The 25,791-nt window shown below is 40.0% G+C and overlaps 1 protein-coding gene across 1 annotated transcript; it reads right to left on the bottom strand.

Moving 5' to 3' along the window:
* Positions 1 to 61: 61 nt before the first annotated feature.
* On the bottom strand, positions 62 to 25,258 carry LOC131800066 (gamma-tubulin complex component 6). Its single transcript, XM_059117746.2, has 32 exons — positions 24,903 to 25,258; positions 23,528 to 23,691; positions 22,725 to 22,825; positions 21,342 to 21,420; positions 21,110 to 21,166; positions 20,410 to 20,531; positions 20,175 to 20,208; positions 19,141 to 19,289; positions 17,605 to 17,809; positions 16,927 to 17,155; positions 16,034 to 16,097; positions 15,191 to 15,266; positions 14,238 to 14,347; positions 13,179 to 13,270; positions 12,532 to 12,671; positions 12,055 to 12,204; positions 11,385 to 11,466; positions 11,017 to 11,105; positions 10,408 to 10,523; positions 8,498 to 10,014; positions 7,790 to 7,885; positions 7,338 to 7,397; positions 6,315 to 6,408; positions 5,714 to 5,855; positions 5,357 to 5,516; positions 4,583 to 4,620; positions 4,417 to 4,473; positions 3,291 to 3,366; positions 2,660 to 2,714; positions 1,887 to 1,983; positions 996 to 1,257; positions 62 to 372 (listed from the first exon to the last, which is right to left on the bottom strand). Exons 1-32 carry the CDS (start codon positions 25,246 to 25,248, stop codon positions 281 to 283), a joined length of 5,151 nt encoding a protein of 1,716 aa, XP_058973729.2. The 5' UTR covers positions 25,249 to 25,258; the 3' UTR covers positions 62 to 280.
* Positions 25,259 to 25,791: the final 533 nt, after the last annotated feature.

Genomic DNA, 25,791 nt, shown 5'->3' with positions numbered 1-25,791 from the left:
TGCGTTAGATGACAAAACTTAAGACAAAAATCAAAGGTGCGCATGATCATCTCTCGCTTCATATCTTTACCTAAAAAATGTATTTTTCTCTTTCAAAGTCGCTAGTTGTTAGTAATCCGAGAGTCGTCTGTCTACTATATCTTTGCGAAGTTGAGATAATAGCCCTGCAAATACAGTCCTGCTTTATGTGGTTTTGACGTCTCTCAAAGAACTACACAGTAAATAACACAAGTCATAAAATTATATTCGTTTGTGACGTCGAGGTCAAGTGGTAACGAATTCATTCCACATTGTAGAAGTTGTTAAAGTTGATTCTTAGTAGAAAATCGGCCAAGTGCGATTGATAACCTCTGCGAACAAGTTTACTGACCACTGAAAAAAAATTAGAAAAAAATTAGAAAAATATTAGCGTTGATTTAAATCAAGCGGTTTTTCTGAATAATGGTGTTCTCCTTTAAGGCGATAACCGGTAAAACTTTCCGCCCGTAGTATCTCTTATTGGTGCGTAAAATCGCTTGGAATTCTTGAAGATTCAACAGGTAAAGGATTGCTCTATCAGTTTGAAAATTTATTTTTCCTGTTCTGCTTAAAATAAGGAGAACACCTTTATTCAGAGAGCACAGCACGCCGATTGCACCCTTTTTGTGCAGCAGTAAGAACCCACCGCTGATTCGCAGATGGCCAAAAGAAAAAAAAAATCATCAGAGTGCTTTTCTCTTACGTGTTATGAAACTAACACAGAAACCATCACAACGTCCAATCAGAGACATGGAAACTATAACAACGAGCCAATGAGAATTGAGCTGAAAAACAAGGCAATTGCCTGAAGCGCGGAGAAACGTATATGACTAGGGCGCGGAAAAAAAAATTGTTTTTCTAGCTCCGCAATTAAAGATATTCAACCGACCCCTGTTACACCCACCACATTCTCCAGTTCCAAAATACTGTATACGAAGAAACACTAACAAAAAAAATCATTTTCCGAAACATCTCACCTGTGAAGAGAAAGGTAGAGTATTCTTTGAATACTTTATGAGTATTACACATGATGTCATAAGCAGGATGAGTCACGTGCCCTGTACCAGGGTCTTGTTGCCATGGGGACGCCAAAAGCTGCGTGCGCAGTTTGAGTATAAGCGTGCCCAGGTCATTAATGATGGTCATCACAGGCGCTGCCTTTCGACTGAGCAGGGAACGGAAAATGGCTTTTCGGAGGTAGTCAGTGTGTTGGTTGTGCAAGTCGTCCAAGCTTCTTACCTGGATAAAGAAAATCAAGAATTAGTTATATTGAAGTCCACAAAGCAACCAGGCGGAAAATCAGACATACCTAATGCTACTCTGATTTCACGATTTAATTAATGTAACCGAGAAGTTACAATTCATAGACCCAACGTTTCGACACTTTTGTCTGGTGCCCTCATCAGGGGTGATCTAATCGTTGCAACAAGAGGTCCTTTTATATGCTCACTAATTAGCTGTTCTTTTTTTCTGACGAGGTGTAAATAGGGTCAGGTAGTAAGTCGCCATCGTCACGATTTGAAGGAGCGTGGGCGGAGTTGATATGCCAGGCTTCCCAACAAAGGCGCTGGTGGTAACGTCGATTAGTGGTGCTAATTTTAGACTTATTCCTTCTAATTGTATGGTTGGTTAGGCATGTGTGCACCGACAAAGCTGAATTTTCCTTTTGGCAAAAGAAGACCGCTTTTTGCTCTTTCAAACGTTTACCAAACTAACGTTTGGTACACATTCTAAACTATGCAATCTCTTTCCTGAAAAAATATAATGAATGGCCGTGAAAAGGCGAACGTTTTACCAATCACAATGCCCATATAATTCAGCTTATTTTATTAAGTGCAATGCAGCTAAATCGTCCCCAGGCCACCTACATTTAGAAGTCCTTCCTGAAACTCTGACCAGGTAACGTTTAGAATTTGATTTGACAGGTATCCTTCAAGATTATGCACAAAGTGTTGCATTTCGTGCCTGAAAAAAGGAAACAACAAAGACGTGATCACAGCATCGTAAAAAAAATGCGAGACACTTCAATTTACCAAATCAGCCGACCTCTGGATGCCTAAAACCAACATGGAGAAAGTCATTGGCTTGTGAGCAAGCTAATCGCTTCGGCGCGGGCGTTTCCTTGCCCGCCGGAAAGTAAAAGGCGGGCAAGAAAGAGAGGAAGAGAGAATGTAATTAACGATAGACCAATTCCGTCTATGAGAAATAGCGGTACTTCTTGTCGCTTCATGCTATTTGAACCAAGGTAAGGTAGGGCAGGATGGGTAACTTGACTAGTGAGCAGACTTCACTTTATTACCCTTTCACGAGGTTCCTAGACAGTCCTGTTATAGTGTGCAAGTAAACTTAACAGCAGTGAGCGAGCCTGCAAAGGACCATCATAGATAGCAGAGCGACTTTTGTGACACGCACAGCTAGATTGTGCGCGCAGCAACGGGCCAAACAAGAGAGACAAGAGGACATCACCACTCAAACGAAATATATATTCCGCTTCCATCACGAACACTACAAAACGGTATAAAATACATTCACTCTGAAGAGCGCACGAAAAAAAGATCTGTTGTTTTCGACAACGTTTTCAGTGGTAAACTTCGTCATAGAAATATGCAACAGAAGGCTAAGAGATGTTCTTATAAATTACCTGAAGAGCTGCAGCTGACGAAGTTGGGGCGAACCGGCTACATTGCGTGAGTAGGCTGTAACACAAGAACATTCGTCGTCAGCAAGAAAATTTAACAATGCCCACTAACCCTTTAAAGTATCATAATCTGAAAACAAATTTTCCCTTACATATAATTTACATTTGTTTTAAATTAGTGCAAAGAATTTGTTGTTACATCAAAGTAACATTTATTAAGTTTTAAGGGGGGGTTTTTCTCATAACCTGTTTGCTTGGTATAGAATTTCCATGGTATGGAGAAGATACATTCTAATCATTTGTAAGAGTTAGAGATATATCACCTGCGGTTAAGTTTGAGGCCTTACGAGACACGAGCCGGCGAGGGGTCTAGCACCGTTTATTAGTGCCAGACTCCCGCAAACCTCTCACACCTCAAATCTTCCCGCTGGCGGAGAAGCGCGCGACTTGAACTACTAATAATGAGGGCCTGCTCGGGCTTGGTTTTAGTGGAAACTCCCCCAAAAAACTAGCAGTTTGATTTTGAAAAATTGCTTCACAAGTGTTTCATTTGCCCGAGGGTCTCTTTGAAAAACAAAAGCTGATGCTTGTTGTCTACCCCTTAAAAACGAAAAGTTGTATTTTTTAATCTTACCAACGTGCTTCAAATGAAACCAAATATCACGCAGAACCCACGAAAGACGTTTTAACCGCAACATAAAAGAGAATACCTGAAGGAAAAAAAACATTATTCCTAACTACTAACTTGGAACAGACTCCCCTCTGCAGGTGTCAACCACTACCGGCACCATACAAATAACTCATTCACGACATTAACATCACAAACGAACCGAACAGAACGACCTAACTTCACTAACGGATCCAAACCGACCAATCACGACTGACCTATGCCACTTGAGTCTCACAGTCAATAACATCACGGCAAAACTGACCAATCAGTTTATACCAACCAGACTAAGTACATTCGACTGACAACAACCTTTCACTTGACTCTGATGATGACTTTCGCTCAGGTTGTCGAAAAGTTAGTCACCACTACCGACAACAGTCCTTCTCGGGACTACACTCACCCGGACGATCAAACTATACTATTACACAAAACATTATTCCTATGGCTCTCTATTCACATTTCCTTCTAGTTCAAGGTTTCGTTTGACACTCTAACAGCCCACATCTCAGTTCAAAACAACTCCATGTTCTTTTAGTCTTAAATTATTCCTGTTACTGGTCAGGAAGTGTCTCAGAAGGAAGCTTCTTTTTCTGGTTCAGTTAACACTTTCCTCTTAAACATCAGCATGCATATTCTCTCTAATATTCTCTGTACATTTTCTAAGGTACTGAAAAGGCTCTTTTCTGAGAACTAAACTGCTCAGTTATCAAACGCAAAGTGAGTCTGTGGCACTCGAGCTCTATTAGAACACAGTTCTATTGCCCGTACTCATTTATACTCCTGTGTGGAGCGCTGCACCGCGGAAGCAATCTTTTTTCAACGGCGTTTCCGACCGTTAAAACAGCTATATAAATTCTTGCTACCCGAGTTAAGTAAGCAAGCGAGTTTAGCAAGTAGTTTATCATATGACACTCGGACCAAACTTCTTCATTTTGAATTTGCCGGCTTTCGCTTCCAAAAATACACGGATTATGATCGTTTCCGTGGAAAGGGTTTGTTCTGTCAGATCAGTCGGATTTGCATCTGGACTGCCTTGCCATATAATAAGAGAATTTATTTCTTTTAAATAAATTCAAACATGATTTCTCACCTTGTTGTATTTCACGACAGACTTTTCCGTAATGACTATATTGAGGGGCCAATCGACCTGACGAGATGAGATGAGATGAAATGAAAGCAGTTGAAGAAAGAAAATGTGGTGGACTACTCGAAAAAGATTAACAACAGCAAGGTGATTTTTATCTAGAACTACTCACTCTGTACCGTAACTCTAGAAAATCCAGGGTCCCCATTTCTAAATAAAACAGACAAGATAAAACAATTTTACATAAGATCATAAAAAAATGAGGTTGTAAAAATTGAGCACATTTCGGTCGAGAGCCTGGAACCAAATCCAAAGTAATACTGCAGCCTACCAGGGCAAAGGAAAGTGTCACAGGGCGTCAATAAAAATTAAAGTAAAAATACGCGAGCCGCCGGAAGCGCGGGAAAACGCCAGGGATAATTTCCGATTTATTTTGGCTATGCATCTGATTGGTCGAGAATGTGGCACGAATTTTTTGGACCAATCACAGCGAAAGTGCTAGAGTCCCAGTCTTCCTTGGCCACTCATATGAAACTTGAACCATTAAAGTACTTATATGTATTCTGTAATCATACGATAGACAACAGTATGACGATTTTAGTCATCATTCGTGCACAGGAGATTGGCTTTATATCCTACAGAAATTTATAGCAGGGGTTTCAAAAACTTTTTCCATAAGTGGCTGCCGATGATGTAATATGCGGCTGTGCCCGGAAAGGGGCCGTAAAGCGAGACCCAAATACTAGAGCCTGCACGCAGGTTAAACAGAAAGTGGTCAGCGATCTTACAGGCGGCGGCAGACCGACAGTATCTTGCTTTAATTGAAAACCCTGCCTAAAGTGACAGTTTGCAAGGCTGGACAAAAACTAACGAGGTGCAACTTAACTCTAAAAGAACAGGAATGGTTCGGAATTGAAAATATTACAATGGAACGGAAGAGACAAACCGTTAGGTTTAAATATCTCAGGCATGTTTTTAAGGGCAAAGGCGAGGTTCTGCGCATGCTCCGTGGTATCAGAGTAAATGGAGACTTGAAGAGCCTTTCCCACAATGGAGTTCATCACTGTGGCAGAACACATCTCCCGTGGGGACACCCCTGAGGCAAGCTGTTAAAAAAAACAAAAACAAAAACAAAAACAAAAAAACATTGCATAATAAATTGCAGCTCTGAGGTTGTCACGGCCTTAGAGATGAGGATGGCATGACCAGCTAAAACGCCAGTCATGAAGTATTTGAAGAGGGAAGATTATGAGACCAGGCTTATTTCTTCCCCGAATAGAAAAAAAGGGAGCAAAAAAAATACCTTTTCAAACAGCTGGTTGGAAAGTGAGAGAGAAAATTCACCGTCCTCCATGAACAGCAGCTTCTTGAACAGATCAAAGTGTCTGTTGATGTGCAAGTCTTTGATAAAATACGCCACGATAGCAGAATTTACCAGGGATATCCTAGAAAGTAAGAGAGGAAAATACGTTGTTATACACAAAGCAGGGGAAATGAGATACGATGACAAATCTAACTGATAGATTCCACGTTGTCGAGCGTCAAAGTGTGTTAAGATCAAAAAAATGGCACACAAGGCGCAGCCGAATGTCTCACTGAAGTTCTGGCCAGGTTTTGTTGTCTTCTGTGACATATTACTAAACAGACCTAAGGCAAAACAGAATCTATGCGTTATATATCATAAAGAAGCAAAATGGTGTAAATGTGAATTGAGTCGCCATCTATGCGTCGGTCCTCCAACAGATCATGAAATACAATCGAAATGCGCGCGTACTTCAGCTCATTAAATACACTGGGATTTTAAATTTCTTTTCAGAGAATGACAAAGTATCAATCCCAATGAAGATCTTTTCCATGGAAACAGGGTCTTGAAAGTAACAAATAGAAACTAACGAACAACTTACTGGGTTAAAAGAGGCGCCATGACAGATCGCTGAAGTAAAACCGGAAGTGACATCAGACGCGCTGCATCCGTGTCATTCTCATCAGCATCTGAGCCTGCAAACAGAACAAAAATATTCCCTGACCTTTCATACTTTCAGGTTTAGATTTCTGAGTCACTACAAAATTCGAGACACCATTAACAAGGAGGAACGAGGTTCACGTCTCACCAGCGTAATGGTCAAATAGTGCCGGAACCTATCGCGGTTTCCGAAGCAACAAGCAACTAGGTGTATTGTTACTTCAACACAGCGGTCAAACGTAGGACATGCGCGAGGAGATAAATTCTGGCCGGCCTCAATTTCCCGCGCAAAAGTTCAAAGAAAAAGATAAGAAACAAGTGCTGTCTCGCAAAATAAGCTAAAGAACGTTCATTGAAATCTGCAAAAGGAAACAAAAGTAGGGAAAAGGAAAACACAACACTTTTAGAACACGAGGCCTGTTCATGTACTGATATCCTGTTGATTTATCAATTTTGTTTTTAGCTTTTACTTTAACAAAAAAGTTATACGCTTTTAAGACACCATGACTTACTACCTTGTGTTGTTGTTTGCAGCTTGTATAAGACACCTTGGTTAAAAATTGCGTGTGAATGATTTTCTCATTTCACTGCAATATCTCTTAAGTGAGCAATAAAAAAAGATTTGTTTGTTTCTTTGTTCAGATTGGGAATAGCCACAATCCTAGACATAATTAGTTGGGACACTTATCCAGAACTACTCCCATGGTATTTTTTCACCCCTCTCTCCCTTCCAATGTCATCAATTGCCAATGTTTCTGTGCCAACTTGCAGAACAACATTGAAAGGGGGAGAATAGGCAAAGGATTTCCCAACGAATGTGCCTGGGAGTGCAGGTATCAAAACGATCTCTCAAGCCAAGAAGAGGCATCTCTTGCTTTGAAATGTCTTAATCTCATAATCCAGATCTTTCTAAATACGACGAAGACAAAATCTGAACAATCCAGTTTGATGCTTAATACTGTACCTTGCGATACTGGAAATGTGCCCATGGCGCCTCGCAGGAGATTTGATAACGGTTTTTGATCTAAAAATTAAAGATTTCAAATTAAAACAGAAATGAACTCACGAGAAGCAACTTTCCTAGACACGAATAAAGGGGTAAGTTTCTAAAGAAACTGTGGTGCTGCGTCGGTGGGGGAGTATAACAACACAATTTTGTTTTATCAACTCTGTTGATAATGTAAATTGGCCACCGTAAAGAGTTTCTTCTTAAGCTGACTTTTCGAGCGTCCATCGTCCTTTCGCTCTGACAAAGGGCTAACGCTCGAAACGTCGGCTTTAGAACCTCTCTTACGGTGGCCAATTAACACAATAACCAAATATTTTGTTAACCCCCTCCCCTTCCCTCCCCCCAACGACACGGCACCACAGTTTCTTTTGAAACTTTCCCTTCTGAAATCTCGTCACTGGACCTACCCAACACATCAAAGTTGTCCTGAAGAGGCTCCACCTGAGAAGCTAGCCAAACATCCTCAAACTCAAACTGCCTTGATTGTGGCTGTAAGGTTTCCCCTACCAAAACAAAGTTGATGTAGGCTCAGAAAAAAGGCAAAAATTTTTTTCCCTTCACATCTCCCACACTTAGTTATATGCGAATTTCGCGCGCTGGCAACGACGATTTCAACATTTGCCTTCAAAACCTTCCAAAGTTCACGAAACAAGTACGGAATGTTTCTGGTTGACTAAAATGAAACCATTAGAGAACACACACAAAGCGACAGAAACGGTAAGCAGTACCAAATTATACCATGAAATGGTCAAATTCTTAATTAAACCTAAAAAATAATCAGTGGCGCAGAAGGACTTTGACTAAAGCTCGCGATAATTGATAAAGATTGTGGGAATAACAAGCTGGTTGTAAGAAAGTATTCATGCAAGAGGGTAGTCATATAAGGGGAAACATTGTTTAGACCAGATTTCATATTTTCACCAGTGTACCTACACACATGTAAATGACACAATTCGGGATCGTTCGCTAAGAAATAAGAAAATGCCAACGAGAAAGGTGAGAAAATTCCACTTTAACAGCTTTGATAGAAATACATCTCACATTTTCCCTTACAAAGCTGAGATATTCCTCAAAGACGAAACGAAAAATTGGTCACAAGATCGTTTCTGACTCACCTTCTTTCTCTTTAACGTAATACAAAATATTCTTTATCTTCCCAGCAGGCTCCTGGCCACGTGTTGACAACCTTGTCCCCTCTCCTACTGCCCCCTCCCCACTTGGATACAATATGTCCTGAATAACACTTTGGGGAGGGGCTCCACGAGTGTGCACCGGTCTATTTGATTGTTCTGACTCTCCCTCTCTTGGGTACAAGATATCCTGAGCAGGTGTGGATTGTCCATCAGGTTTAGGATAGAGAATATCTTGAACCACGCTCGAGGGAGGGGTACCACGGGTCGTATTTTGGCTGTCACCCAAAACATCGATGTCTCCTAAAAGCTTCTGAATAGAGGCGTCGGAAGGGTGTTGCCAATTTTGCCTGGAACTGCGCTGGATAACTTGGGCTACACTGTCGCCGTGTGAAAAAGTCATCTGGGAATCTGAGGGGTGCCCATGTTGGGAGTAAGAAAGAGTCTGTGGATTGGGTGTGTCCAGAGTATCGGGGTACAACAACCCGCTTACAGATGAGTCACTGGGGTGTCCATGTTCCGAAGAACGAGCTTCAGAAATGGTTCCTTCCTGGGTACCGCTAGTGTTTAGAAGGTACTGGGCAGTGGAATCGGATGGATGTCCTTGTGCGGACGGCGTTCGAACTTCAGACGCCGCTCCCATTGCGCTGTTTCCGTATAAAATGTCTTGGGCTGAAGAATCCGAGGGATGACTCGAAACAAGGCCACAAACGTTCACATCTGAAGGCCGGGTTACCATGGTCACAGACTCAGCATCCAGGCCTAATGTCGAGTTTGAGGGTGTAGTGGGATACAAAACGTTTTGCAAAGATGAATCACCAACGTGAGGAGTGCAGGTTTTTAAACTGCGATCGTGTAAACCATAATCTGGCGTCTCGCTTTCTTCGCTGGTCTTACGTTTGTCGCTATACATGGCAAACTGTATGGAGGAATCGGAAGGATGGCTCTTAGGAAGAGAAGATGCTATCTTCACCTCACCATCGGGTGGGGCTTCCCAAGTCTTTCTGCCCGAACCTGCTTCAGTCATCTTCCCAAGCTCGGCAACACTCTCAGCAGGGCTCTCCCAAGTCCTTCTGACTCTGTTTTCCGAAGCAGATTCCTCCGAGTGCGATCCAGCCTCCCTATCGAACTGCGTGCTTTCGCCTAAGCTCGTGTGCCCTGCTCTAACCAAGGCATCTGTTTTTACGCCACTGGCTATAAGTGACACAAGGCTTGGACTCGGAGCCGAAATTGGAGTGGAAGCTCTTTCTTCCTTGGAAACAGACTTTTCTTCGAGTCGTTTCTCACGCCGTTCGTCACTTTCATCCGTTATTTCACCAGAAGTCTGGGTACCAGACGCTTGTGTCATCTGCTCCTGTAAGCTGTCTAACCGAGCCTGCTCCTGCACAAAGAACTGGGCTCTAGCAGGGTCGAGTAACCGACGGCGGATGTGCCATTGGGCACGAAACTCTCTGTACTCCACCTCACGGCTGAGTTCCTCATAGTACTTGATGAGCTCTTCCCTGTGTAAGAAATTTAAAAATTCGAATTTTTTAGGAACTCAGAGAATTCACCTCCACTCTAGTGAGCTCTTAAGGAAACCGACTTCGTGCAATTTGCATCTTGACACCAAAGGAACTAGTTGCAAACACGGAAATCTTATCAACCGCCACGATCATACCAAGGGCGAGAAACAGAGTACGAATGGTGCCACGCGCGGGACAATCACGTGACTCAAACCAAAACTATGTTTTCTAATAAGCTAAGAACAAGCGTCTGTAATCCAACTGGCTGTAGCACACTCCACGCACTACAAGAGCTCACAGTGACGACCACTTAGCTCCAAATCGACACGACAGAAACACTACTCCGCGAGGACACTTTGGAAAACAGAAAAGATATGGAACCCTCAATACCTTGCTTTGTTCTTCATCTCTTCTTCAACTGTTGCAGTAGTGACCTCCTTGTCTTTCGCTGCTTTTAAACGTTTAATGTCCTCCTCCCTCTCCTCTTCTCTCGCCAAGGCCTTATGCTGTTAGAGGCAACAAAATTTTGGAAAGTTACTGCCTGTGCTCCGTTTGGTTTAGTAACCTTAACTTAATGAGGGTGCAGATTTAGCATAAAAAGTAGCATGAGTAATCGACGGCAGATGAGCCAATAGGCACGAAACTCTGGCCCGCGAGATTCGAGCAGGCAAGCGATGTGAGCGTGCGAGGTCTGCGAGGGGTCTGGCACGAAAAGGAATTGAAGAGATGAAGGGGATCTGCACCTTAACAACTAAAGGGATCACCCCCCCCCCCCTCCTTAGTTATGCCTTTCATGGCGCCACACCAATCAGATCAGGGAGAAGTCTGTATTTTCGCGGAAGATTTCCAAAATTTGCTAAAAGCTCTAGAAACTCTTCCCAGGCTATTTGTTCTCCTACACTAGACGTGTTCAGTAAAGGACTTCTTATAATTATCATTACAACCAAGATTGACTCGATGTCTTTAAGAGAACTTTAAATTTGATCGGAGTCAACAAACCTTAAACGCCTCTTCCATTTGTTCTTTTAACATCTTTAAGTCTTCTCGCTTCTTCTCCTCGACTGCTTCTTTAGCCTTTTGAATAAGCTCTATTGAGAAAAAAGCGTTGATAGCCATCAGCTCCTCTCAAGGGAGGCCGCCTGGAGGATGCCCTTATAAGCGCTGCTGCATGCGCATTTCTCCACCCGCGGGAAGATTAGAGACGAGTCGAAGAGAGGTTTACCGAAGGTCTGGCACTAATAAAGATTAATGCCAGACACCTCGCCGAATTTTCGCCAGCCCTCTTTACCCAAGGACTCAGACTTTCTCACGGGCTTAGAAACGCTCGTGTCGCAGTACAGAACAAATCTAGCTTTATAAAAACCAACCTGTTATCTCCGCTAAGGCTTTTGCAGCCCTTTCACGTTCTTCAACAATTTCACGTTCTCTTTCGTCCTCAATGACTTTCCTCTGATAAAATGAGACAATAATTTCGAAATAAGACTATTACAAAGGACTTCATCGATTACAAAATACTTCTACACTTTTTTTTGAGGGGGGTGGGGGAGAGGGACGGGGCAGGGAGAATTAAGGTTCTCCCTCAAAATTTTACTCTGGGAGTTCCTACGACTCCTTCAACCTATGGTTAATAATCCCAGAAAAAAGTAGAAGGATCCACGCTTAGTATTGTTTGAAATTGGGGGAAAACCATCTAATATTTCGTTCCATGACCTATTGCGATGCACAGTGTTGTGGTAAGGGATTCCAATACTTCCACGTTTTGAGGTTTTAAAGAAGGCGCCAAAGAACTTAAAAAAAAAAAAAAAGATACTTTCATTCTGAAAATAGTTCTTCGCAGATCTACTCCGGTTTGAATTAAATCAGTAGTGAAATAGACTGACATCCAAACCATGTGTGAACAAGAAGACGTGTTCTTTGTGCCGTTTTACATATTTTTTTTTCTTTAGCCAATCAGTGTGTCCTTGACGCGCACTTTCACCAAATCCAGGCGCGAAAAAAAAAAAAAAAAAAAAACCGATGACTATTTCTACCGTTTACCTCATTTTCTCGTTGCTCTTGACGTTGCCGATGCATTCTTTGTATCTCACTCATGTAGTGTTGGCATTCCGCCTCTATTCTACCGAGTCGTTGCATTGAAAATGTCACCTCCATTTTAGGAAGGGGAATTCCTGGATCACATAAATAGTGCTGAAAAAAAAAAAAAAAAAGGAAAAAAACGACATACCATTAATGACATGAAAAAAAACATCTTATAAAAAATCTCAACCGTGTACTTGTCCGACGTTTAACCCATTGGACCCCACTAGCGACGTGCATTTAAATTCTCCTTACAATATAACGCCTCAATATCACACAAAGGTCACGAGAATAAAGGCAATGATCACCAACTTAAGAATCTCTCGATTGTTACACAAATTCTCCACCTCAGCATCTTAGGAAATGTATCGAGGACAGTTTGGAGAATATGCATCTTAGGAATACTTTGTAAAATGGAGAACTTAAGACGGCACTCACCCCTGGGCAGCAAAGTTTTAACAAATTAATTGTTTTTCCACAAACAAAAATGTCATCTGCAAGTTCACCCAGAAACAGAGGCACGCAGTCGAGTTTGTCACGACCGACCATTACAAATCCTTGAGTCCAAAAGTGTTTATCTGAGGAAATGAAGTGAATGAAATGAAATGAATAAAGGCACGAAGGTACGAAGTTACGAAAAAACGAGGGAACGAAGGAACGAGGGAACGAAGAAACGAAGGAACGAAGGAACGAAGGAACGAGGGAACGAAGGAACGAAGGAACGAAGGAACGAGGGAACGAAGAAACGAGGGAGCGAAGGAACGAGGGAAGGAGGGAAGGAGGGAAGGAGGGAAGGAGGGAAGGAGGGAAGGAGGGAAGGAGGGAACGAGGGAACGAGGGAACGAAGGAAGGAGGGAACGAGGGAACGAGGGAACGAGGGAACGAGGGAACGAGGGAACGAGGGAACGAGGGAACGAGGGAACGAGGGAACGAGGAAACGAGGAAACGAGGAATTGAGGGAACGAGGAATTGAGGGAACGAGGGAACGAAGGAACGAGGGAACGAGGGAACGAAGGAACGAAGGAGCTAAGGAACGGAGGAACAAAGGAACGAAGGAAGATCTATCTTAAACAGAATACCCTCACCTCTGTAAGCTAAGTATTGTTCATCCATTTCAATCATGAACTCGCCAAACATATCATTGCAAATCCCCTTAAAAACCCATGTTTGAATGAATCTAAAAGGATAAACGAATACAAGAATTAAAAACATAACACAAATTGATCTATTGTTTCTTTGTCTCCAGAATCGGAGAATAGCTTTATAATCACTTGATGGTCATTTAGAACTGAAATTCGTCAAAGAGACCTGAAAAATTTGCCCCGCACCCATCTGCGAAATTTTCAGGATTCTTTTCCCGCACTTTTGAAGGTTACCAGTGAGCACTGTTCCTTCATTTGAAATCTCCAGTAGTCAAAACTATGAATTTCATAACCTTCCTTGTGTTAGAAAATTTTTCAATAGAGTGTCGAAAGTACTATGGGATTGCATTGGTTTTGCTTTATTTCGCTCTGTGATTGGCCTAGAAAACTCGCGCCACTCTCTCAACCAATCAGATTCAAACTATAACCAAAACAAATTGGGCGCCCGCAATTCCCCGCGCTTTAAGCAGTTTGGTTGTTTTTAACTCAGAGTCTTCTTGGCTTTTAAAGGCATTTTTTGTGATTATTTCGGTTTGCGGTTGACAACACTGAATCGAAAAGCGCTTTACGTGAAACCACACAATGAGTGGATATCCAGTTCCTCCGTGAGCTTTTTCTTGCTTTTCTAAATCAGCAAAAAATTGACCTAGAAATCCTGTTTCATCTAAACTATCTCTCACATCAAGACAAACAAGACAACAGTCCCCAAACAGACAACAGTCCCCGAACACTGGACTTCTGAGTGACACATTAACCCCAAGAACCCTTTTTCCAACAAAACCAGCTTGCAGCACAGTGAGCCCAAGAAACCCTTTCGCTCTTAGGCCCATATCCCACAATTCTTTGCTAAATAATGTAGAGAATATGATGTTAGATCACGATCTCAGAACAAAGGTGATAACTTTCTCTCTTCTCCAAACCTGTTGGTTTTAATATGTATCAAAAACGTTAGGAGAAACTGCATACCAATAATTATTGGCTGTGAAAGGTTTAACAACTTACATGATGTATGGCTGCACACTGTGTTTGAGAAGAGACAGCAGGATGGAGTAGGACTGAGAACTAGAGTGCTCTAAGCAAAGCTGGTATAAGTATGTTAAGAGTCTGACACCCTGAGGATCGGATCAATATAAAAATGAGCGTAAGTGAAATTTAGATCAAAATATAATCAGCTGTAAGTAACTACATTTTAACTTAGTTTTAAATAGATTGAAAAAAGACGGCTGGAGTAAGCAGCAGAAACAAAACATGGGTAGGGTAACTGCCGTCAAGAATGGCACCATACCTTTAAAAAAAAATGTAAAAAAAAAAACAACTCTTTGTCCCACGCTCGTGACAAAACGAAGAACATATTTCTCTTTTTTCTTTACCGAGCTCAGAACTTACTATCTTTCTTATTCTATTTACAAACATGACGCTACCAACATCGCTGATCCTAGCAGTATGCAGGACGTGTGTCATATATGAACTTCGTAATAGACCTCGCTCGCCGTAAAGTCTCTGTGGCTCAGTGGTCGAGCATCAGAGCGCGGAATCTGAAGGTCTGAGGTTAAATTCCTCATGATAACTCAAAATTTTGCCTTTGTCCCACGTTCGTAACTAGACGAAAAACATCTTTCTTTACAAATGGAACTGCTACAACTCAATAAAAGGGTAAGTTTCTAAAGAAACTGTGGTGCTGCGTCGGTGGGAGAGTATAGCAGGTAATTTAGTGTTAACAACTGGGTTGAAAATGTAAATTAGCCACCGTAAAGGGTAAAAAAGCTGACGTTTCGAGCGTTAGCCCTTCGTCAGAGCGATCGCAAACGTCAGCTTTTTTACCCTTTACGGTGGCTAATTTACATTTTCAACCCAGTTGTTAACACGAAATTACCTGCTGCTACAACTCAGTTATGTCTACCTAAAAGTTCCTGTGTTAGCTAAAGCGCAAACGTTTTCAAAATTGATTAACTTACCGTGGGGAATTTTGGTTTAGGATCTTCTGGAGCTTTCTTGAAAGCTTCCGAACACATGCAGACATCGGCAAGAAACCTGCAACATGCAACAAAAGACAGAGAACCGCATTTTTAACTATCGCATCGCTCAGGACGCATACTATTCAAGAGAAACAAATTCTCTCCATAGGACAGGATTTTAAAAATGAATCAGAGCAGACAACAAAGGTTCAAGACTGTTCAGGACTAGACAGGAATTAGAGCAAGCTACTAGGGGGGGCATGAGGCATTCCTATTTTCATAAATTCAAAAGAGCAGTCTCCATAAATACATTTTCTGCACTCTCTTATGAGAATCATCTTATGTAAAAGCAAGGTTGCTCAACACAAAAATTAATAAGAAGGATGAAAGAACAAAAAACACCAACTGTTGCTCAATCACTTAGAATTCTCTAATTGAAATTTTGTCATGATGTTTATCAAATCTGGGGTAATGTATCCATCAGAGTAGATGGGAAACACCTATGAAACAGAGCCATGAAAGAAGCAGTTAATATTTGCTCACTGGAGGTGTCAACTTGATAGACCAAGCATTTATTTTCCTATAAAAGCTAAGTTTTTCGTTTGTCTCACGATGTAGTCACGCGTGATGTGGATCGCATCTTGTGACTACATCACACGTGACTACATCGTGAAATAAACGAAAAGCTCAGCTTTTATTGTTATTCACCACGATGAATAACCACGACCTTTTGTACGAAATTTATTTTCCTGGTTCCAAAGTTCTCCATAAGATCTATCTGAGCCATTTTCAGCAATTAAATATTTCATTTTTGTTATCTTTTTCTACCTTAAGTTTATTTACCTTAGCTGCCTTCCTAGATTTTCAAATGCAAATGACAGCATCATGGGACTTTGCACGGAGGAAGCTGTAAAATCAATTAAAAACATAATTCCTAAAAGCCATCTTGACCGTTAAATCATTCAGAGGTAGGAAGTCTACTTCCAGAAGCAGCTCACTAATAATCTCATTTTGAAAGTGTTCTTGGTTCACTGTTTGGTATTTTTCCAAAACGTTATCTGTGCTGTTGAGTAAGTAAAACTGTCGCACCATGACAAAGACAAAACAATCTCTTCACCTTGTTAGGTTGAAAAAAAGGGGCAAGAGCCTCTCTTGCTTACCAGTCATTATGTACCCACAAATATTTCTTACTCAGTCCATTTGCACCCAGCTATGACCATCCATACCCAGTAAGTTTATTTTTTTGTTTCATACCCATATTAATAAATAGAGTCAGACCTGTATAAAGTAGCAATGTATTAAGCCGTCACTAAGTATTAAGCCGTTAGTTGTCAAATTCATGAATTTGTTTCCACTCACACACTGTAATTTTCACCTCTATTAAGTGGTCACCTCTATTATGCAGTAATGGTCACCCTTTACTAAGTTTCATTGTTCCCCACCTGTATTGAGCGGTCACTGAAAGCAGGACCACTCAAGCACTACAAAGAATAATCTTTCACATAATTTTTAATCCATGTTTCTCTCCCAAAATCAAAGTAAGTAGTATTTTCGGTCAAGATTCTGTACATTTAGCGTCAATTATGACACAAATAATACTCCTAATCTGTTGGATCGTATTTAGCGGTCAACCTGTAATAAATAATCACTCTGTCATTCTCCATAGTTGACCGCTTAATACAAGTTCAACTGTAGTTAGTAATTGATAATTTAAGGCATAGCAATTCCATACAAACCTTCTACAGATAACACTGTTGCTCTGTAGCATTGTAAATAATTTTGAAGAGCTCCAAGGAAAGCCTGCAAAACCAAACCGGCTGAGTGGCCACGGTGATGTGTTGCAAACTTGTTAAGCTGGATGTAATCTGTTCCTATCGCTGCCAGCCGTGCTAAGATGTTGCGCAGCATCTCAGGTGAGGTCCCAGAAAGACGGACCTGATCACTGACAATAAAGGACTGTATAGCCTGTCAAACAAGAAATAAACAATTTACAACATCTTATGCGTTTCACATAGTTGCATCTGAGTTTAGGCATCTTGAAAAATTTAGCCAAAAATCATCCAGTTTGTCATTTACAGGCATTCTTTGTTTCACATAGTTGCATCTCAGTTTAGGCATCTTGAAAAATTTCGCCAAATATAATCTAGTTTGTCATTTACTGGCGATCCGGCTTTGCAAAGGCCGGTAAAGTGAGAGAGACCTGGATTTCCTTGTGTTCAAGGAATTTTTAGACATCAAAGAAATAACTCTAACTATTATAATTTCAACATATCTGAACACAAAAAGCTGAATCATCTTTCCTAAAATAATCCTCACTTACTTACATACAGGTTGTGAGTAATAAACCACGACATCCACACCACAACCACTAAAATTAATTACAGTAGTTTTATTTCACTAGTCAAATATTGTACCTTATCAAGATGAAATGTTCTAGAAGGAACTCCAATAAGTACATTAATGGAATCCTTGATCAGGGCTTGTAGGGGAACCATGTTGGGGCTTAAAGTTGGAGACTTCACAATGTAGGAGACTTGACGAATTACTGTATCATATAGTGCATCAAACACAGAAGCACCAGCTTCTGTAAGGTAAGGTTTTTCATTTAAAAGTTCCCGTCTGAAAGACAAAAATGAGAAAAAAATTAAATTCTAACACTACTTGCATCTCTTCCAGATCTCTGTAGAATTAGCCTTTTCAGTCCCAAGATCTTAATAGTAATTTTCATCTCTGTCTTCTTTACATTTCTTATAACTGGAGCTCTGAGAAGTTTTCATTAACCATTTAATCCCTGAGAGTGACCAGCATCTAATTTCTCATTTCACCATCACCCATGAATCAGACATTAAGGTCATGAGAAGAAAGGTTAACATCATGATTGTTAATCAAATTCTCCTTGCCAGCACATTAGGAAATGTATAGAGAACAGTATGGAGAATATGCATACTGATGCTGGGGTGTAAAGGGTTAAATCAATTGATATCCCCTTTATGATAATTTCCTTTCTTCTCATCACCTTTTTGGCTAACAATGAGTTGTTACTGTGAGGAGAATTTACTTATTAGTCACTCTCAGGAGTGGATAGGATAACTGATACGCTTTTACAGCCTAACAGTAGTTTTTGTATTTTCCTTCTTCATCTATTTGCTTTTCCTGTGGAAATGATAAGGCTATTTGTTGGACAATCATAAGCTTCTTAAATTGGTGATCATTGCCATTATTCTCATGACATTTACATTTGATTCAAGGTTGATACTGTTAGGTGAAATTAGAAGCCAGTCACACTCAAGGAGCACCCCACCCAAGAATGGAATGCAATAATTCTGCCACTGTTTGAATTTCTAACCTCTTGACCTCTAGAGATACAAGCAGCTCTGTACCCCAGCATACAGATAAGTGTTCCCACAATTAGCCAGGTTTAGAGTCAAATGGAAAACAAAACCATTATGAAAAGAGGAACTTTGAGAATGATTGCTACTAATATGCATTCAACCCTTTCTCTCCCAAGATCTGACTGTTAATTCTCTCCTCTAGCTGCTGCATATTTCCATATAAATTACACGAATTTGGTGTTAGATCAAGAAAACAACTTGTATACCTAAGTTTGAGTAAGTTTGAGTCACAGTGTGCATGTCTATCACTTCTGGGAGTTATAGGGTTAACCCTTGAACCCCTCAGAGTGACTGGCATCTAATTTCTCCTTACCATATCACCCCTAAATAAAAAACCAAGGTCAGGAGAATAAAGAAACCGATCACCCACTACAGAAGCTCTTGATTGTTCCACAAATTCTCCATGTCAGCATCTTAGAAAATGTTTAAGAACAGTATGGAGAATATACATACTGATTTTATGGTGTAAATGGTTCACATGCATTTGCAGAATGAATATTGAACTTGACAGTCAGGCATAAGAGGTTATAATAGAGAGAAGACTGAGGAAAAACTTACTTTCCTTCCATTTCCCAGGTATAAAACTTTTGCGGTGGCAATGTTAAAGCTGCAGACCAGACATCAGTATTTTCTTGAGTGGATTGCTCTGAGGTGAGAGAAGATTCAGAGCTTGTCTCTAAAGACTCAAACCCTTCATCATCTGCACTCTAAAAAGAGGAAATAAAATTGTCATTGTTATATCTCTTGGTCTGTATTTCCCTTTCTATTTGAATCCAAAGAGATAATAAATATCCTACTAACCTTGTTTCCAGAGTCCAATTACCTAGTTACAGAAACTTGCTTTTTTCAGTTATGATTTATGGCCTGCATGATTCACCCTTGAGCCATAAATCAGAACAGAAAAACTTGGTCTATAGTTTACAGTATGGCCCTTGAATCTGGTTTATAAGAGGTATTTATATTTTTTTTAATTTTTATTTTTTTATAAGGATGCATCACCTTTTAGGTGACAGATAGTCAGGATCCAGAATTACAACTACCTGATTGCCTATGCGATTGAAAATATATTGTTGGCAAAAAGCATGTTGGGCTTTGCCACCTTTGCAGGTGACTTACTTGGTCTCTTTCCAATTCTCTCACCCAAAGCTCAAAGAGTTTATTATTGAAAAAATTCAGGCTTGGTTTCAAGGAGGATTCTCATCCTACATGTACCTAAGTTTGTCTTGCTGAGGTTTTCATCCTCCAGTGTAAGTAGGTTAAGTTTAAAAGGGAAAATGAGGTAGGACTACTTGACCCCCAGAATAAATTTTTGTCAAAGAAAGCGCATTATACCTATCATTTTTGTATTTGGCTATGAAGTAAAAATCATACAAATCAAAACTCGCTAATACATCAAACCCTCTTGTCACCAAATTTTTCCACTTGGCAATTAGTAACCAATACTCAAAGTTAATTTCAGACTGCAATAGGGTTGATTTGGTTGAATATTGACAACTAGTGAATTACAATGGGCGCAAGTTTTGGATCCGCTTAAAAATTCTACAGAAATTACATGGTTGGTAATATTGCAACTTTTTAAGCAATAAACTAACCTCTCTCTGTTCCAGGGCTAAGGAATGAAGAGTCCTGTACAAAAACAAATTCAAAATCTCTCAGTCATAGATATCATTTAAGAATGGACCCGATAAAGGGTAGTAGTAAGAATGCCCCCCACCCTCACCCCACCATGCCCCATCCTCAAACCCCCCCCCCCTTCCCCCTTCCTCCCCCATACCTTCATACCTTCATCCTGCGCTCTTGGGAGTTCACAATAATTTGTCAGTTTACCTGGAACTGCTAGGAATGTCAGGTAAATCCAGCTTCACATGCAGGTCATCAGTGTGGCTGTGAACAAGTGCACTAAATAATGAAGAGCGTCCATTCTTTTCATACAGGTCTTCATTGGAATCCTGAAAAAATGATTAAAAAAGAAGATTAAAAGTAATGAGCTACCATAACCTAAATAATTACATAAAACTTCAGATGAAATGCACTATTTTTCCCATCAATATGGGTGCAGTTTTATCTAGAGGGGGAGTGGAGGAAGGAGGGGGTGCTGGCTGGACAGTAAGGACCCTTGGATAAGGCAAGCACTTACTTTCCTTTCAACCCCTTACACCCTAACATCAGTATGTATATTCTCCATACCAATCTTCAGAAATTCTCTTTGGTACTGACAAGGAGAATTTGACAACCAGGAGCTTCCTAAGTTTGAAATCATACATGTATTTTTGTGACAGTAATGTTTGATTTTGGGGTAATATTGTGAAGAAAAATTAAATGTATGTTAGTCACTAGATCAGAGTTTACAGGGTTTAGTGAAACAGCACATTTGAGAAAAAAGAAAATGAGCTGAAAGGTGACAGTTAACTCTCTTAAAGTTTTGTTATTCAGTAACAAAGTTCATTCTTATGCTAAAAATTGTTTTTTTTTTCTATGTATAAAAAAAATCTGTAATTACTGTGTTTAAAAACCACAAGCATCTTACCTGACAAGGCAAGAAGAGTGCTTTTCCAGGAAATGTCCCTGGCATTTCCTCAAAGATCTAGATAGTAAATATATAAATAAATAAAAATACCATTAATAATTGCAGTTACAGCTTTTTAACTACTCCCTCAACAACCTGTGGTTTGAATTCTACACTGTAGGCACCCTTTTTCAAAATTGATTGTATTGATTTTGTAAACAATAAACTATACTCAACAATAAACTATACTCACCTGCAGTTCAGTATGCCGTTTGCCTGTTGATCCATCACTTCCTGGAACTGAGAGGACCGGAGGACATTCAAACAACTCCCTGTTTAACATCAAAGATAAAATAAAAACTACTGTTATTTAGATATTAGGGACTTTAAGCTGGAAAAACAGAGGTGCAGAGGAAAACATCAATTAAAAAATAATTTTTGCTTTTCATAAATTTCCAAAATGATTGAATGTGTTTGCAGTCTCTGACAACACTGCACTTCAAAAGGAGGCAGTATGGCTAAGGGTTTAGGGTGCTGGACTCATAGTTTGGTGGTCCTGGGTTCAAGTACTCTGCCCTGCCACTCACTGGATTTGTTCTCGGTTGCCACAAGTTCAACTCAAGTGGACAAAATGTGTCATGTGTGCACACTGTTGTCTTGCATTTCACTGGGTTAACTGTTGTTTTCTTTTTCTTTCTGAAAACCTACATGTATAACTAATGTTTAGTTTCTTTCTCAAATATTGTCATAGTTTTGATCAATTGGTAACAGGACTTTATGTCTTCCAATTCTGTCTGCAATCATATTTGTGATTAACAAATCAGACACCGAGTCATCCAATTAAATGTATATCACTCGTATGATTACAGACTAAAATGGACTCTACTCAGTCCTATCACCATTTTAAATTTCTTTTGTCTACATCACCAGCTCAATTACACACATTTTAAATGATTCTCACTTATGATCTTTTTTAGGAAAGATGCATCTATAGATGATATCACCATTAAAAACATTTTGCTTTTTTTAATCATATGAAACAAATAGATTCCATGTTGTTATGGGTCTGTAAAGTAATCAATCACTGAAGATGTCACAATATGGCCAGAAAATCAGTGACACACTCTCCACCTCGTGAGCCACATTTTTTGTCTTTACCACATTTAGCTATTATCTGTGATCTATTATTGAAAGGATTCATGACAATATGGAATTGATGCATTAAATTGTGCAGCTTGTTAACCCTTTAACTCCCAAGTTCTCTTTATTACTGTTACACATTTCCTTGTATATTAGTTATGAGAATTTAGTGTGAGATCAAGATAACAACCTCTACCTGATGAGTTAGAGTTTTCTCAGTACCTGTTTGCAGGACAATGTATGGATATTATAGGGAGAAGTTGCATGTTTATCACTTCTAAGAGTTTAACGGTTAAGATGAAGACACCAAAACCCTTTTCTTCTCACAATGGTGAGCAAAAGAGGCCGAGCTTGGAGAGTGGCTTTTACACCATATACAGTATCTCTAGACATTCAAATTGTCCAAAAATATGTACAGGCTATGCCAACCAGAACCAAAACTAATTTTTCTATCAGTCACTGCATAAAAAGTCAAGTTTAATGCACTGCCACAGACCTTGAGTAATGGACGTAGTGATCAAATTCTAATCCTTGTTGTCTAAGAAGCTGACTGTCTGTAACAAGAAGAGGTCCCTCTGGAAGAGAAGTCTTTTGGATCTAAAAAGCACAAACTAATAATTATTTAAACATATACCTATGTTTTTTGTTACCTTGTTATGAGCATGAGACAGACAAAAAATTCTCAGTTCACATGCTGCGGAATCATATCTCAAACATCTGTATGTAGCACTCCAATGCTCAATCAATGAACCAGTCAGAGATTCCGTGATGAACTAGGCTATGAATCAGGTTCACATGTTACATGCCTTTCCCACATTGTTGAGACCAGCAATGTCAAAAGTGTTATGTGAGTCGATGGAAAGAAAGAGAAATGTAGCAAATTTTAAGCTTGATAACAAAATTAAAAAGGTATTTTAGCCTTGTCACAAACACAAAGAGAAAAAATGCAGAGTTCCTGATAGTAATCAGACCTCAGACCTTAGGACTCAGCACTGTGATGCTCTTCCACTATGACTTTCTTACCTCCCCCTCCCCTCTCCCCTACCCCTCCTGAGCCCCCCCCCTCCCCCTCCACCCTTAAAATATCATATTCTTCACACTTTAATCTATACATCTCCTAAGGTGCTGACAAAGAGAATTTGTTTAACAATCAGGAGCTTCCTTAGTTGGTGATCATTTCCTATATTCTTGAGATCTTAATGTTTGATTTAGGGGTGACATTGTAAGGAGAAAATAGAAGTTTGTCACTCTTAGGGGGTTAAAAGGTTAATCTTCAAATCAATTTTATGGCCTCTTCACCTGATTAAGTCCTCTGGCCCAGACGTCATCCTGATAACCCAGCACTGATGTTGACCCATAATGCCCTGTTCCCGTCAATGCAACAAGAAATCTCAACACAGCTTCCTTCTCTGTTGCATTTGTCTCTTTTGTGCTGTTAAATTTAATGGCACTGCTTGAGAGCTCTGTTTGAAAAAAAAAACTTTGCACAGTGAATTTAACAAGATGGGAAATGCAAAGTAAATGTTAAGTGATAGCATACTGGATGGCATATCATGGGGTAGGTCAAGTACAAAGTAGGTTATTGTGTTGTCTTCTTAGCCAAGAACACTTCATTTTAACTTCACTTCACAATGCTTTACACTACCTTGAAATATAAATGGGTAACAGTCCACTATCATGGAAGCCTAGTGAAATGCTGAGAGGGGGGTAATGTGCTGCTCAATTTGAACCTCTAATACTAAGGAAATACAGGAATTTGACAGGAAATTTGAAAGGGGTCTGTGAAGTCTATGTTTTAAGGCTGGGTCAATGCATTCAAAGTCATAATTGCTGATTTTGCCTTTGGGTTGGCATTTGAACACAGTTTTTGCCCTGGGGGTAGGAACTTGCACAAACCAATCTTCAAAAGTTCAAATGCCCAGTGGGCTGCCAGGGAGGGGGAAAAATGTTGAGGCTTGATTGACTGCATAACCAGAAATGAATGGCATCCATCCTGAGAGAGTGCACAAACTCTTAGTTGTGTCAAGCCACAGAAAAAGGGGATGCATACAAGCAGCTATGGACCTCTGAGACCTAACCCTATGTTAAATGCATAGGGATCATTGTTTTAATGTTTGAATATTCAAAATTTTGTAAAATACCCAAATGTAAAATAATTTGATGCTTACATGTCTCACAGTACTTTTTTAACGAAGTAAATAAGGGACTTGCACCCACTTGTTATGTGACTCATAGTGCTGGAACTTATTGCATTTTCTTTGGCATGCACCAATAATAATAATGCCAAATGTATGTACATTCCCCCTGGGTTGGTTGCTAATTTACTGCAGGTGAACCTTCAAAATCATTCGGATTTTCCTGTCAGTTCAGCTTCACTGAAACCATGAAGGCCTGCTGTGCACACTTAATAAAATAGCATTTAATGCCAATATCAAGGAGCTGAATAGCAAAGCGAAGCAATTTGTTGCATTCCATTCAATTGCATGGTTGTACATTAAAAACAGTTATGGGAAATGTTTGCAGTCTCTTCATATCTGAGTAGTTTCCTCTGCAGCTAATATAATCATACGGGCAAAACATAAGCTTATGCTTCCTCGATCACAATTTTCTCCGTAGATATCGAAATATATCTACGGACACATATCGTATATTAGACTTAAAATTTTAAACCTACCTTGCAAATTCCTCCACTGACAAACGAAATGATCCAATTTCTCCGCATCATCAAACCTCCTAGCTATCCTCAATTTGAATGCAGCGATCGACAGTTTATCATAAATATTGAATCGTAAATCATCCTTCTTCTCAGCTTTATCGCCAGTGCGAACTAACTCAATAATCCAAGGAGCTCGAAGTTCTTCGAAAAGGGTCTCGTAGAGGCAAACTTTTAAAGCCTTTTGCCTTTTATCCGTGTAACGTGGACGCCTGTAAATATCCCATCCTATGTTAGCTTCATTTTTGAAGGATTTCTCGCAGAGTTTGGAGAAAAGAAACGATAACCCTTCACTTTCCTCATCCATATTCCTCCATTTTCCCCGCCAATAACGATCAATATAAATGCTTGGTAACCATACCTTTTGTACTTCCCACGCGCGGTTCACGCGCAGCTAACTATGCAAAAAGTTCGAAATCACGCAACATTATACGTATAGATAACTTTATCGGTTACTCTTTGCACAATTTTTTTTTTCCGGTATATTGTTCAAAAATTAATTCCCTCCTTTGAAATGAAAGGTGGCACGGCAAGATAAATTATGGTTGAAAAAATCTGATAAGACTTTGGACAGATATGTATTTAAAATTAAGGGGGCAGCGAATGGTTAAAGACTTGCAAGACGACAAAACCCACGTCTAAAATCCTAAACAATTTTAGCTACACAAAATCTTTAATTTTAACTATAAATTGTGCTTAGATTAAGGCAGGGTACTTAAAATGACAGGGAAGTTTTGCGGTAGAACTGCGTTTAAATTGCGATGTATCAGCGGAATCTATACCATCGCGAGCCGAGGTCATTTTCAAACAACAGCGGTAAAGTACAGAACAGTTCGTTTCTCCCAAAGAT

This window comes from Pocillopora verrucosa, chromosome 11 (genome assembly GCF_036669915.1).
Source record: "Pocillopora verrucosa isolate sample1 chromosome 11, ASM3666991v2, whole genome shotgun sequence".
In the NCBI taxonomy this organism is placed as follows: domain Eukaryota; kingdom Metazoa; phylum Cnidaria; class Anthozoa; order Scleractinia; family Pocilloporidae; genus Pocillopora; species Pocillopora verrucosa.
The sequence above is the reverse complement of the archived record's forward strand: the minus strand, read 5'-3'. Positions and strand labels throughout refer to the sequence as shown.

Coding starts and splice junctions, on each gene's coding strand:
- LOC131800066 (XM_059117746.2), bottom strand. CDS start 25,248: ATGGATGAGGAAAGTGAAGGGTTATCGTTTCTTTTCTCCAAACTCTGC. Junction 5,856..6,314: donor ATGGCGCCTCTTTTAACCCA/GTAAGTTGTTCG, acceptor CTTACTTTCTAG/GATATCCCTGGTAAATTCTG. Junction 4,621..5,356: donor TGAGATATTTAAACCTAACG/GTTTGTCTCTTC, acceptor TGTTTTATTTAG/AAATGGGGACCCTGGATTTT.